General features: G+C 44.9%; 1 protein-coding gene across 1 annotated transcript in view; it reads left to right on the forward strand.

Moving 5' to 3' along the window:
- Positions 1-12,817, forward strand: part of srgap3 (SLIT-ROBO Rho GTPase activating protein 3) — a 107,868-nt gene that overhangs the window by 50,386 nt on the left and 44,665 nt on the right. Inside the window, exons 5-6 of the mRNA XM_080792990.1 lie at positions 8,173-8,358; positions 11,149-11,277. Coding sequence (XP_080649116.1) covers positions 8,173-8,358; positions 11,149-11,277 — 315 coding nt within the window. The remainder of the gene's footprint in view (positions 1-8,172; positions 8,359-11,148; positions 11,278-12,817) is intronic.

The raw sequence follows: 12,817 nt of genomic DNA on the forward strand, positions 1-12,817 counted from the left end.
TCCTTGTGTTTGACTGTTTGTCCCTGTTGGCTGGCTGGTGCCTGCTAGCCTCTCCTTGTGTTTTGTCCCTGTTGGCTGGCTGGTGCCTGCTAGCCTCTCCTTGTGTTTTGGTGCTCTAGCCTGGACCAGCTCCAGGGAGCCTCAGTGACTCAGTGCTGCCCCCACAGGAGGGACGCCGCCGGTAGAGATGGCTCAGCAGCAGCAACCTCTGACACATGACTTATTCATCTCGGCAATGTCACATAAGAGGGGAACCACCAAAGGGCATACCGTACAGTACAGTATGATGCCATCTCCTCCTGTCTGTGATCACGCCATCTGTCCATTTGGCCAGCACAGCAGAATAACGCTGGTCAGGGAGGGAGGGAGGGAGGGGCTGATAATTACTATAGAAATTCATATTATGTTAATTAGATTCCTGTTGTTTTAGATTTGGTACATGGATGGACCAAACACCTTGAAAGTTGGCACTTCAAACTATAATGTCTGCACACACACACACACACACACACACACACACACACACACACACACATGCACGCACAGGTGTGCGCGAGCACACACGCATGCACGCATGCGCACTACACCGTGCACATTGACCCTCTACTCCTACTGTATGCACTATACCAGACATTATGTGACAGCTCACAAATTCTCAACATCGGTGGCTCGCTCCATCTGCCCTTCTTGACTCTATCTTGACAGGTTTGTGATATGAGGGACCTGGATGTACAGCACTGCAATGTTTATGAATGAGACAGACATTGCCTTGTATGTTTGTCCCTGTCAGCTGGCTGGTGCCTGCTAGCCTCTCCTTGTGTTTGACTGTTTGTCCCTGTTGGCTGGCTGGTGCCTGCTAGCCTCTCCTTGTGTTTTGTCCCTGTCGGCTGGCTGGTGCCTGCTAGCCTCTCCTTGTGTTTTGTCCCTGTCGGCTGGCTGGTGCCTGCTAGCCTCTCCTTGCGTTTGACTGTTTGTCCCTGTCGGCTGGCTGGTGCCTCCTAGCCTCTCCTTGCGTTGTGGGTCCGTTGGGGCTTGTTCCAGCAGTGGTGTGTGTTTCAAGGTCGTTCAGAGACACTGTGGAACAGAGCTGTGTCCTGATCCTCAACCATGTTGTCAATCAACCAACTGATGTTGTGTTGTTTAGCACTGCAATGTGTTTTCAACCTTCTTTCATATCAAGGCCCATTATTTATTGGAGCCTCTCAGACCTAAGACAGAATATTTTGTTGTCGTTGGATAAGATTTTGCCCACTATTCCATTCTGTATTGATGTTGCCGTGGGAGAGACAACAGTCAAACGTTGATCAAAATAACAATAATTCTACATTCTCTAATTGTGTAGACTTCTTGTAAATTAAGTAATGCAGATGTTTAACAATAATTTAACTCTTGAGGGCATAAAATGAAACCAAATGGACCACTAGTTTATTAGTATTAGAGTTTTAGAGTATTTTATAATCTATTTAAATCGTATTACAGTAAGTATTTTCTGTATTTGTCTAAATGACAATCTGTCTCGAAAGGCGTTTTTTGCACAGTGAGAGATGGAGCGATTTAAAGCTGTTGTCGGAAGCTAAACTTCAAACCGGTTAACCCATTCTGGGCGGGAACCCCTTTTGGTGTTTTAGGCATTATGTTATGCTTTAGCTATTGAAAAATAGCAGGTCTGCTATTTTTGATAAATCGTGAAAATGTGGCACAAATCTTTGAATATATATTCTTTCAGAACATTTTTAACTCAAGGGGTTCCTGGAACAACATATTTTCACATGGGGGTCGGTGGCCAATGACATAACATTTTTGGGGTCCTTGACATGAAATATTGAGCACCACTGATATAGAAACATATGTATTTTCAGAAAACTGTCAGAATTTAGACGAGATTTAATTTCGACGTCAGGCCTAAATGGGTACAGTATACGTATGTGGTGCTGCTGGCGTTTATTGATCTGAGAGCCGGAGGATTGTGAACTGAATTGTGTGCAGTAAGTACTAAGTGGACACAAATGGAAACAAACAACTTGAAACAACTGAACCTCATTAGATCAGATGAGGTTTAATCACAGTGCTTTATTTCGGTCCTCCTGCTGTCGCTGTCACCTCCAAAGATGCCCATGGTGGACTATGCATGGCAGGGGGAGTCCCCTTCCCTTCGACCTGACACCAGATTCTACAAATGTCTTCTAAATCCTGACATGTCAGTGGTTCTCAAACTATTGTCAAGGACCCCAAAAATTATAAATTGGCCACCGACCCACATCTAAAAATATGTTGTTCCATGGACCCTCCCAGAAGCAAAGATTTTGAGTTAAAAAGTTCACCCTGAAAGAATAATATATTCAAAGATTTGTGCCACATTTTCAGGATTTTTCAAAAATTGCAGACCTACAAGCTCGTAGCGCAGCTTGTAGATCTGCTTTTTTTCAATAGCTAAAGCATAACATAATGCTTTAAAACACCAAAAAGTGGTTCCCGCACAAAATGGTTTAATATTGCAAGGACACTTTGCTCAGCTCAGCTCTTCTGTCAGACCACAGTGCAGCTCAGTCTCCTGCTGTAGTAATGGTTCTGTCAGCCTATACAGTGCAGCTCAGTCTCCTGCTGTAGTAATGGTTCTGTCAGCCTACAGTGCAGCTCAGTCTCCTGCTGTAGTAATGGTTCTGTCAGACCACAGTGCAGCTCAGTCTCCTGCTGTAGTAATGGTTCTGTCAGCCTATACAGTGCAGCTCAGTCTCCTGCTGTAGTAATGGTTCTGTCAGACCACAGTGCAGCTCAGTCTCCTGCTGTAGTAATGGTTCTGTCAGCCTATACAGTGCCGCTCAGTCTCCTGCTGTAGTAATGGTTCTGTCAGCCTACAGTGCAGCTCAATCTCCTGCTGTAGTAATGGTTCTGTCAGCCATACAGTGCAGCTCAGTCTCCTGCTGTAGTAATGGTTCTGTCAGCCTACAGTGCAGCTCAGTCTCCTGCTGTAGTAATGGTTCTGTCAGCCTATACAGTGCAGCTCAGTCTCCTGCTGTAGTAATGGTTCTGTCAGCCTATACAGTGCAGCTCAGTCTCCTGCTGTAGTAATGGTTCTGTCAGCCTACAGTGCAGCTCAGTCTCCTGCTGTAGTAATGGTTCTGTCAGCCTATACAGTGCAGCTCAGTCTCCTGCTGTAGTAATGGTTCTGTCAGCCATACAGTGCAGCTCAGTCTCCTGCTGTAGTAATGGTTCTGTCAGCCTATACAGTGCAGCTCAGTCTCCTGCTGTAGTAATGGTTCTGTCAGCCTACAGTGCAGCTCAGTCTCCTGCTGTAGTAATGGTTCTGTCATGCCTACAGTGCAGCTCAGTCTCCTGCTGTAGTAATGGTTCTGTCAGCCTATACAGTGCAGCTCAGTCTCCTGCTGTAGTAATGGTTCTGTCATGCCTACAGTGCAGCTCAGTCTCCTGCTGTAGTAATGGTTCTGTCAGCCTATACAGTGCAGCTCAGTCTCCTGCTGTAGTAATGGTTCTGTCAGCCTATACAGTGCAGCTCAGTCTCCTGCTGTAGTAATGGTTCTGTCAGCCTACAGTGCAGCTCAGTCTCCTGCTGTAGTAATGGTTCTGTCAGCCTATACAGTGCAGCTCAGTCTCCTGCTGTAGTAATGGTTCTGTCAGCCATACAGTGCAGCTCAGTCTCCTGCTGTAGTAATGGTTCTGTCAGCCTATACAGTGCAGCTCAGTCTCCTGCTGTAGTAATGGTTCTGTCAGCCTATACAGTGCAGCTCAGTCTCCTGCTGTAGTAATGGTTCTGTCAGCCTACAGTGCAGCTCAGTCTCCTGCTGTAGTAATGGTTCTGTCATGCCTACAGTGCAGCTCAGTCTCCTGCTGTAGTAATGGTTCTGTCAGCCTATACAGTGCAGCTCAGTCTCCTGCTGTAGTAATGGTTCTGTCATGCCTACAGTGCAGCTCAGTCTCCTGCTGTAGTAATGGTTCTGTCAGCCTATACAGTGCAGCTCAGTCTCCTGCTGTAGTAATGGTTCTGTCAGCCTACAGTGCAGCTCAGTCTCCTGCTGTAGTAATGGTTCTGTCAGCCTATACAGTGCAGCTCAGTCTCCTGCTGTAGTAATGGCCAAATTAACTGCTCCTCCATTGCAGTGTGTTGTTCCCGTAATGAGCATTTACAGGAAGTCGGTGCATTCAGGATGCCTGGCTCGTCGACGTATACACAAAGTAAACAAGTGTCACTTTGGCTCAGCCGTGGCTATTAGAAAACAACAGAGTGAGAAAATACCAGAAAGCGAGATGTAATCTTATTCTGTCATATAGATAGAAATCTCAGATTTAGCAATTAAGTTAGAAGAGACACAAACAGTTTTCCGCTGAGGAAAATTGCAATTGCATGATTCGACCGACCGTATGAAACGTCATCATAATGATGCCAGGAGATGCGAGCGAAACGAAAGCTCCCTAACAGAAAGGATGATGTGTCCAAAACGCAGTGGCCGTGCTTCTCAGAATCACCACAGCGTGTCTCCTCATCTGTGATATCTTGACGTATCAACTTAATATTCACACGCCCATTCTCACTCAGTTAGTTTATTTATTTATGAACTGTAAATGAAACAATGAGCAGGAACGGGCTCCGCATGCTCTCTTGGAGCCCACTTTGCATATTGATGATTGATTGAATACTGTATAGCTATAAGAGACAGATAAAGAATGTCAGGCCGGAGGCTTATGGATTCACAACATTCTTACATGACGAGTGGTATTTATTTGATGATCATTCAATCAGCAACAAAATGTAAAATCAATGCCGAGACTCTCCCCTAAATTGTGAGTGAATGGGTGAGTGTTGTGTTGAAATCGGATGTATTTTTTATATTGCAATCAATGTGCACCGCACATCTACTGTAGGCAAGCGCATCTTAATCACAATAGTTTGCTGTCTAATAATAGTAAAGCAATATCCACAAATGGGTCCCAACCCAGTAGAAAAGGAGGCACTGGAGCAACTCAGACAGTTTAAGCCCTTATTTTATTATCAGGAAAACGTTTCGATGTTTCAGTTACAACCCAGCGTTTGGGAACCAGTGATCTACAACAATGTGGGCTGGGCGTAAAAATGATAACTCCGTAAACTGCAGAAGACGGCAATGATAAACCCGCTGCTCCTTTGCACCGTCTCGTGCCGGGCAGAAGATATAGATCTATATAATGCTCATATTGATTATGAGCATATTTACAGCTGAGTTTAAGCATTATTCCAGGAAGAAAATATTTTGTGGTTGGGGTTCATTCCATCAACTCACCTTCTACGAGGTAGACTCGCATCATAAAACAACAACTACTACAGCAGCAGCGTGTTGCCAAGTTGCCATCTGTAAAGCTAGCATCTTTCCAGGGAGTTGGAGTAGAGAGAAGGTTTGACAGCTTGACAAGGTTTGAGTTCACCTAGTTTCTGACTTCCACTGTCAGCCCTGGCTGTCACTAATAAATATATATTTATTCATTTTACTTTGATGTCTTTCTTGTAACAATATTTATGATATTTTTTTGGAAAGTATCTGTTGAAGCCAAGGTTTGTAAGATGAAAAGAGCCTGCTCTGGTGGCAGCCTTTTAAATCACTTAATCCATTTTGGGCGGGACCCCTTTTGGTGTTTTAAGCATTATCTCATACTTTAGCTGTTGAAAAATAGCAGATCTACAAGCTCGTAACGAGCTTGTAGGTCCGCTATTTTTGAAAAATCGTGAAAATGTGGCCCAAATGTTTGAATATATATTCTTTCAGAGCGAACATTTTTAACTCAAATCTTTGCTTCTGGGGAGGTCACTGGAACAACATATTTTCAGATGGGGTCGGTGACCATTAATGACATATATTTTTGGGGGTCCTTGACATGAAAATGTTTGAGAACGAATGGCACAGAAACATGGGTTTTTCAGAAAACTGTCAGGATTTAGAAGGCATTTGTAGAATCGTCCTCAGGCCTGACATATTGCATGATGAATAGTGAACATATAGCCAACCGACAAGCTCAGAACACGTCACTATATGTGTTGTGTTGTGAGCTTGTAGATCTGCTATTTTTTTGTCGTATACAGTCACTGGAAATAATTGGCCTTTTTTTTTCCTAGGTTCTTTCTTGTCGCCCTTACCCATTTGCATCCGTGGGATGCTCCTGGCCTGGGTTATATATATATATATATATATATATATATTCCTAGAGATAAAAGAAAGAAACCCCGCTGCTTAAATGCATTTCCAAGTGAACATTAACCACCGGAAACTAGCCGGGTTGGGGGAAAACAAACAAACCAGCGTTTATGCTGCTGGCTGTGTAACATCCTGAGGTGTGTTGTGTTCACAGACGATAATATGTGAATGCACTCTGTGGCTTCCAAGCGTTTCAGGCATTTAAAGACACTGGTCACATCTGGGCTTTCTTTTTTAACGGCCATTAAGAATGGGGCCACCGAGGCAAGGCCCTTGGGGAAAGGCTCAAAGCCGCCAGGCACACACACTGACACACAGTTGGGACAGCTGTCCTGTCCTGGATGCCTCTGCCCTACATTTTGGGAAGTACCAGCCTTGCTCTTCTCCGAGCACCTGGGAGGGTGGAGGAGGTGTTAAACAGGATGCAGTGAACTGGTGTCTGTCTCTTGCCTTTGTACAGACTGTTGGTACAGCATATGTCCTAACGAGTCCTTTCCAGGTCCTTCTGATCGCACATGTTTTGTCTGCACTCTGTGCACCCTAGGGTGGGTAGAGTCTCTATGTATGACTAGAGAGAGGAAAATAAATATGCAGTAGCGGATATGGAGAACAATGTTGTCACTCTGCCACAGAAAAAGGGCTGAAAAGGCGAAAGCCTTGGGTGATGAACCGTTCCCCGTTATGGAAGCCAAACGTGCCTTTGTGTGAGTATGGGTTTATATGCCTGGCAACCTTGGCTAAGATGAGCAAAACCACTACATATGGATGGATGGATGGATGTGATGCCATATCTCAGCACAAGTGATATTGTGCCAGTGTGATATTCTTAATGGGGCTTTGCCCCCCCCAAAATGTCCAAACAATATTTTCCATTTGACAGAAATGGGAAAAGGATAACTCTATTCTTGATATGTGTTTATGCCGACTCTTGTTGTTTTTGAGAGATATCTTTTTTTTTTGCCTGAGGGAGAGGCTTGGTTAATAACTTTCCCCTGTTCCCAGCAGTGGCCCACCCATACATATTCATGGAAGGTTGTGCTCCTGATATGAATACTAATGATGTGCACCTGACATTTTGGCTGCATGGGTGCTCACTTTCCTAGATCATTAGTCACCCAGTGGCACTGACCAGTGGCACTCCACTGACCAGTGGCACTGACCACTGACCAGTGGCACTGACCACTGACCAGTGGCACTGACCACTGACCAGTGGCACTGACCAGTGGCACTGACCACTGACCAGTGGCACTGACCACTGACCAGTGGCACTGACCACTGACCACCACTGACCAGTGGCACTGACCACTGACCAGTGGCACTGACCAGTGACCAGTGACCAGTGCATTTCTGCTGGGAACAGAAGGGGCCTTTCTAACCCTTTTCAGGTACAGCGGTACAATGATTGTTAAAAGGATAACACAAAAAGCCCTAATAAGGGTCTTGTTTCCATTGTGGTCCTGTGTATTCAGTTCATCAAGGTACTGGAACACACTCCCATTATGTGCTTTGTTTTACATATGAAGAATGTTTGCTGGTGATTCTCGTGGTTATCTAATCAAGTTTACTCTTGAACTGGTCAGAATTACGTGTTCCTTCCACGCGCTACGTCCGGCCGGGGAAACTCCCCTCCTGTCAGGTGAAAAGAAGCAACTTGGACTCCTCATGCATAGAAGGAAGCATGCGGTCAGTCCGTTGCCCCCCCCAGGTTGGCAGAGCAAGTGTAGCGCACAGGATTGAATTACATAATTTATAATTTATCCCTCTCTCTCTCACTCTCAATCTCAGTCTCTCTCTCCCTCTGTCTCTCCCTCTCCCTCTGTCTCTGTCTCTCTCTCTCTCTCTCTCATTCTCTCGTCCCCTTCCAGGTGATGAAGACGTACCACATGTACCACACTGAGGTGTAACTCTAATGTTCTCTGTATCTTCCAGGTGATGAAGACGTACCACATGTACCACACTGAGGTGTAACTCTAATGTTCTCTGTATCTTCCAGGTGATGAAGACGTACCACATGTACCACACAGAGAGCAGCAGTGCAGAGAACAAGCTGAAGGACGCTGAGAAGCAGGAGGAGAAGCAGTTCAGCAAGTCTGGAGACCTCAACGTCAACCTGCTGCGCCACGAGGACCGACCCCAGAGACGCAGCTCCGTCAGGAAGATCGAGAAGATGAAGGAGAAGGTGGGTATAGGGGCGGGGCCTATAGAAGGTGGGTAGGGGGCGGGGCCGATATATACATGCCTAGTTAAGACTAATGTTAGGGCTAGGGTTTGGGGTAGGGTTAGTAATGTCCGACACATACAGTACATGGCCAGTTAAGAAGACTCACCCGTGGCTTCCGTGGCGTGCGGTGCCAGTGCCACTCAAAGTGACTACTGGGCTGCTGGATGCAATACAAGGGCCGACCCCTATTATGTCTGGCCGATATATAGTTGGCGGCTGATTTCACTCGCATGCGCGATTAGGCTGGCTAAAGCCCTTCAGTATTGAGGAGGAAGGAGGCTTGTAGATGTGCTCACACAGACAGTGCTGAGTGAGCACACTTATACACAGACAGACAGACAGACCGAGAGGGAAACAAGATTCTGCAGTCAGTCTGCCTGGAGTAGACAGGTCTGCAGTCCCAGGTCTGCAGCCCCAGACACAGGTCTGCAGCCCTGCCAGACACAGCCTCGGGCAACTGCACCATTTCAGGTCAGTGAGCGAACTGTGTGGTTCTTCTGGTTCCAGTTCTTAATTCATGTTACCCTCCTCCTCCTCTGCCTCTAACCAGCACAGCGAAGGTTCTTCTTGCTGTAACTTGAGATACACACACATGTATGCATAATGATATTTCATTGTTTTGGGGATTTTAACCAGGAAGTTCCTCCATGCAAATTAGGCTCCTTTATATCCGTCAGGCACACACAGAGAGAGAACCAAGACAAAAGAGCGTCAGAGTGGCGACAGGTTCTCCCTCCTCAGGCTGCCTGCCATCCACAGAGATGTCGCTTGGCATGAGATGAGAATGGAGCACTATTTATAACGGCAGCTACGAATGTTCATTCTCTCTGTGCCTTGTGACCTGATTTATTTTAGCAGCCATATATTACTCCACACACACACACACACACACACACACACACACACACACCTTCGAACAGGCTTAAAGAAGGAGGAGGATGGAGCAATGAAAAAATAAATCCCTTTTATTCTGACCCCACTGTGGAAATTAGCATCATAATGCCCGGTGTGAAATTGGAAATAAATTGCTCATGTGTAGTTTTGTTGTGAGCAGAAATGAAATTCTGTACGAATTGCTTGAGCATTACGCTTTGAAGAGCCTCCCACCAACATCAAACCAGTTTGGTATCGCTCTGAATCAGTCTCACCATCAATGGCACACACACACACACACACACACACACACACACACACACACACACACACACACACACACACGTGCTCTCTCTCTCATAGATAGATAGATAGATAGATAGATAGATAGATAGATAGATTAGTAGTATACAATACATTAATGTGTACTGTATATAATTGTAAGTAAGAAACTAGCCTGTTCCGGTGGTTGCGGGCGGTGTGTGGAGAGGGAGCTGGCAGAGACAACAGGTGCTTCTGTCCCGATTATGATCATTCTGTTTACCATCATAGGTTCCGGTTGTTTTGTTTGTGCCAGATATATTCAGTGACGTCTCAGCCATGACTACCAAGTCCAAACAGGTTAACAGCATGTTGAGTTTCTCCAAGAAGGAGGTCGCTCATACATTTTTCAGGAAATGAAGAAAACCATTATATTTTAACAATAATGACAAAGCAAAACTGATTCATGAACAAAAAAACCTATAAAAGGTTTAGTTGGGTGGTTTCCTCATGACAGCGACGATTATATATATTATATATATATATGTATACACGCGTGTGCACACACACACACACACACACACACACACACACACACACACACACACACACACACACACACACACACACACACACACACACACACACAGTCACACAGTCAAGATGGAGAGAGATTCTCATGACCTCACTGGAGCGAGACCGTCTTTTATAGGCGTTTCATTGTTAACATCTGTGCTCTGCAGCCTGTTGTTGTGCTCTCACATGAGACAGAGACAGACTATAGCTTGGAGAGACCGGCCGCATGCCTGTCTGTCTGTCTGTCTGTCTGTCTGTCTGGAGACAGACTATAGCTTGGAGGGACCGACCGCATGCAAGCCTGTCTGTCTGTCTGTCTGTCTGGAGACAGACTATAGCTTGTAGCGACCGACCGCATGCAAGCCTGTCTGTCTGTCTGTGCCATTATATATTATATATATATTATCACAGCAATACCTTTAAGGCCTATTCATATCGTAGTCGTTTTCGGTGAAGAGAAAACTACAAACATGACGTCACTTCTCTCTGTTTTTACTCTTCGCCCTCTTGGACTGTATCTGCATAGGTGGAAAAAGTACTCGCATATGGAAATATGCAATATGGATAATTTACTTAAAGTACCAAAAGTAAGAGTACTCATTATGCAGAAATTGCAGAATGTCTAATTTCAAGTTTTAGAATGTCTTGAATATTTTTTTAAATAGCCTATCTATAAGCTCTGCTTTTTCAAATGGCCGAAATGTTTATAGGGCTGAAGTGATTAGTGTATGTTTTGTAATAATAATCAATGCAGTGGAGTAGAAGTAAAAGTACTCGACATTGGAAATGCTCAAATAAAGTACCTCAACGTTGAGTACAGTACTTAAGTAATTGTACTTTACACTTACTGATTCATTACTATCACTACTGACTTACTTTCCACTACTGATTTTCAGTGAGGCCTGTTCCAAGTCTACTGTTTACTGTTAATGAGGGGAAAAAATTCCCCAACTCTCACCATTGCTTAATCTCCCCCCCACTGATGGCTTTTCCTTTATCTCTCTCTCTCTCTCTCTCTCTCTCTCTCTCCTTCCCCAGAGGCAAGCCAAGTACTCGGAGAATAAGCTGAAATGCACGAAGGCCCGGAACGACTATTTGTTGAACCTGGCAGCGACGAACGCTGTGGTGGCGAAATATTACATACACGACGTCTCCGATATGATTGATGTAAGTATGTGATAGCCACGCGTGTTTGTTTGCGTCTCAGCCGGGATTTCTGATGTTGGTTTAACGTCGGTCGCAACGCTGCAGACATTCTCTCACCATCTGTTCCTGTTTTCTCACTTTCAGCCTGTTGGCGGCCTTGTCTCCAAGCTGCTCTGTGTTTACCCCACGATGCATTCTCTCTGTTTTCTATCACCAGAGGGCTGAATGAATCTCACACTAATGCAGTGTAGTAGTGAGACGGTGTAGTACTAGTAGTACTACTACCCAGAAGACAATGCTGCGACTTTCTTTAAAAACGTCATCATTCATTCTAAGGGCAAGCATTGACGGAGGAAACGTAACATGTCCTGCTTGCTCTCCTGTCTGTTTCCTCTGCTCTCCTCTTCCTATATGGCCATCCGGTGTAGTGGTAATTGCACTGCTTTGTGGATCTTTGCTGAAACATAAACACACACAAACCTGGCATTGTGCTTGTCTCTGCCTGTCACCGTCACCAACTCAGCGCTGTAGCCAAGTCAAATACACAGTAGTGGTGGGAAGGCAATATGGAAACATGACGTACTTGACGCAGGGTAACTCTCTCCGTCTCTGTATCTCTGTCTCTATTCCTCTCTCTCTCTCTCTCTCTCTCTCTCTCTCTCTCTCTCAATTCAATTCAATTCAATTCAATTCAATTCAATTCAATTCAATTCAATTCAGAAAGCACAACCACAAATATGACAAACAACAACATAACAACATAATATCAAGGATGTGTGTCCTACAGATTGTCCCTTTTCTTGGGACATGAATTGACATATTTTGCAGCCAAAACTGCACAAATTATTTCTGTTCCCCCAAAAGGAGTGGTCATTTCTCCCTTTCTGTCATACTCTGTAATTCTGGGCAATTTCAAATTTTGGGAAGAACTCCTCTCTTATATTTGTGTAGTTTTTACATTGTGTTAAGAAGTGTAACTCTCTCTCTCTCTCTCTCTCTCTCTCTCTCTCTCTCTCTCCCGCTACATGGGAGGTGAAGTGGGGAGGAAACAGAGTCTTTGTAAACCCTACTAGTGAGGATGCTGCGGGTGTTTAGTGTGACAAATAAAAACAACTCAGTGTGCATCCATTCCTTCCTGCACACAATAGAAGACGATCCACAGTCCTTGTTTGCTTTCATCTCCTAGAATGCATGCTGTACTTTAGGTGTATTCATGAGCCACGACAAAAAACAAACATTTGAATCTGAGTCTATTTTGTATTCTGGATCTTATTAGCCATGCTAGGACAGACGCGGGTTAAAAGGTCGACTTTACTTTGAGAACCATTAATGGTTGCTAGATTGAAAACCAAAGTGGGCCTTTGGGTTTACGCAGCCATGAATGTGGCTAATGTGGTTTGTAGTGAATCCCCAGCCTCAGGTTCTCTGTAGCAGTCCTCCTGCAGGCATTAAGTTCAAATGGCCGATCTACAAGCTCACAACGTATCGATGTAGATCAGCTGCTACAGCTACTGTAGATCAGCTGAACTATTTAAAAAAAGTTAGTTTATGGATAAGAGGT

This window comes from Protomyctophum bolini (assembly GCF_963924005.1).
Source record: "Protomyctophum bolini genome assembly, chromosome: 2".
Lineage (NCBI taxonomy): Eukaryota > Metazoa > Chordata > Actinopteri > Myctophiformes > Myctophidae > Protomyctophum > Protomyctophum bolini.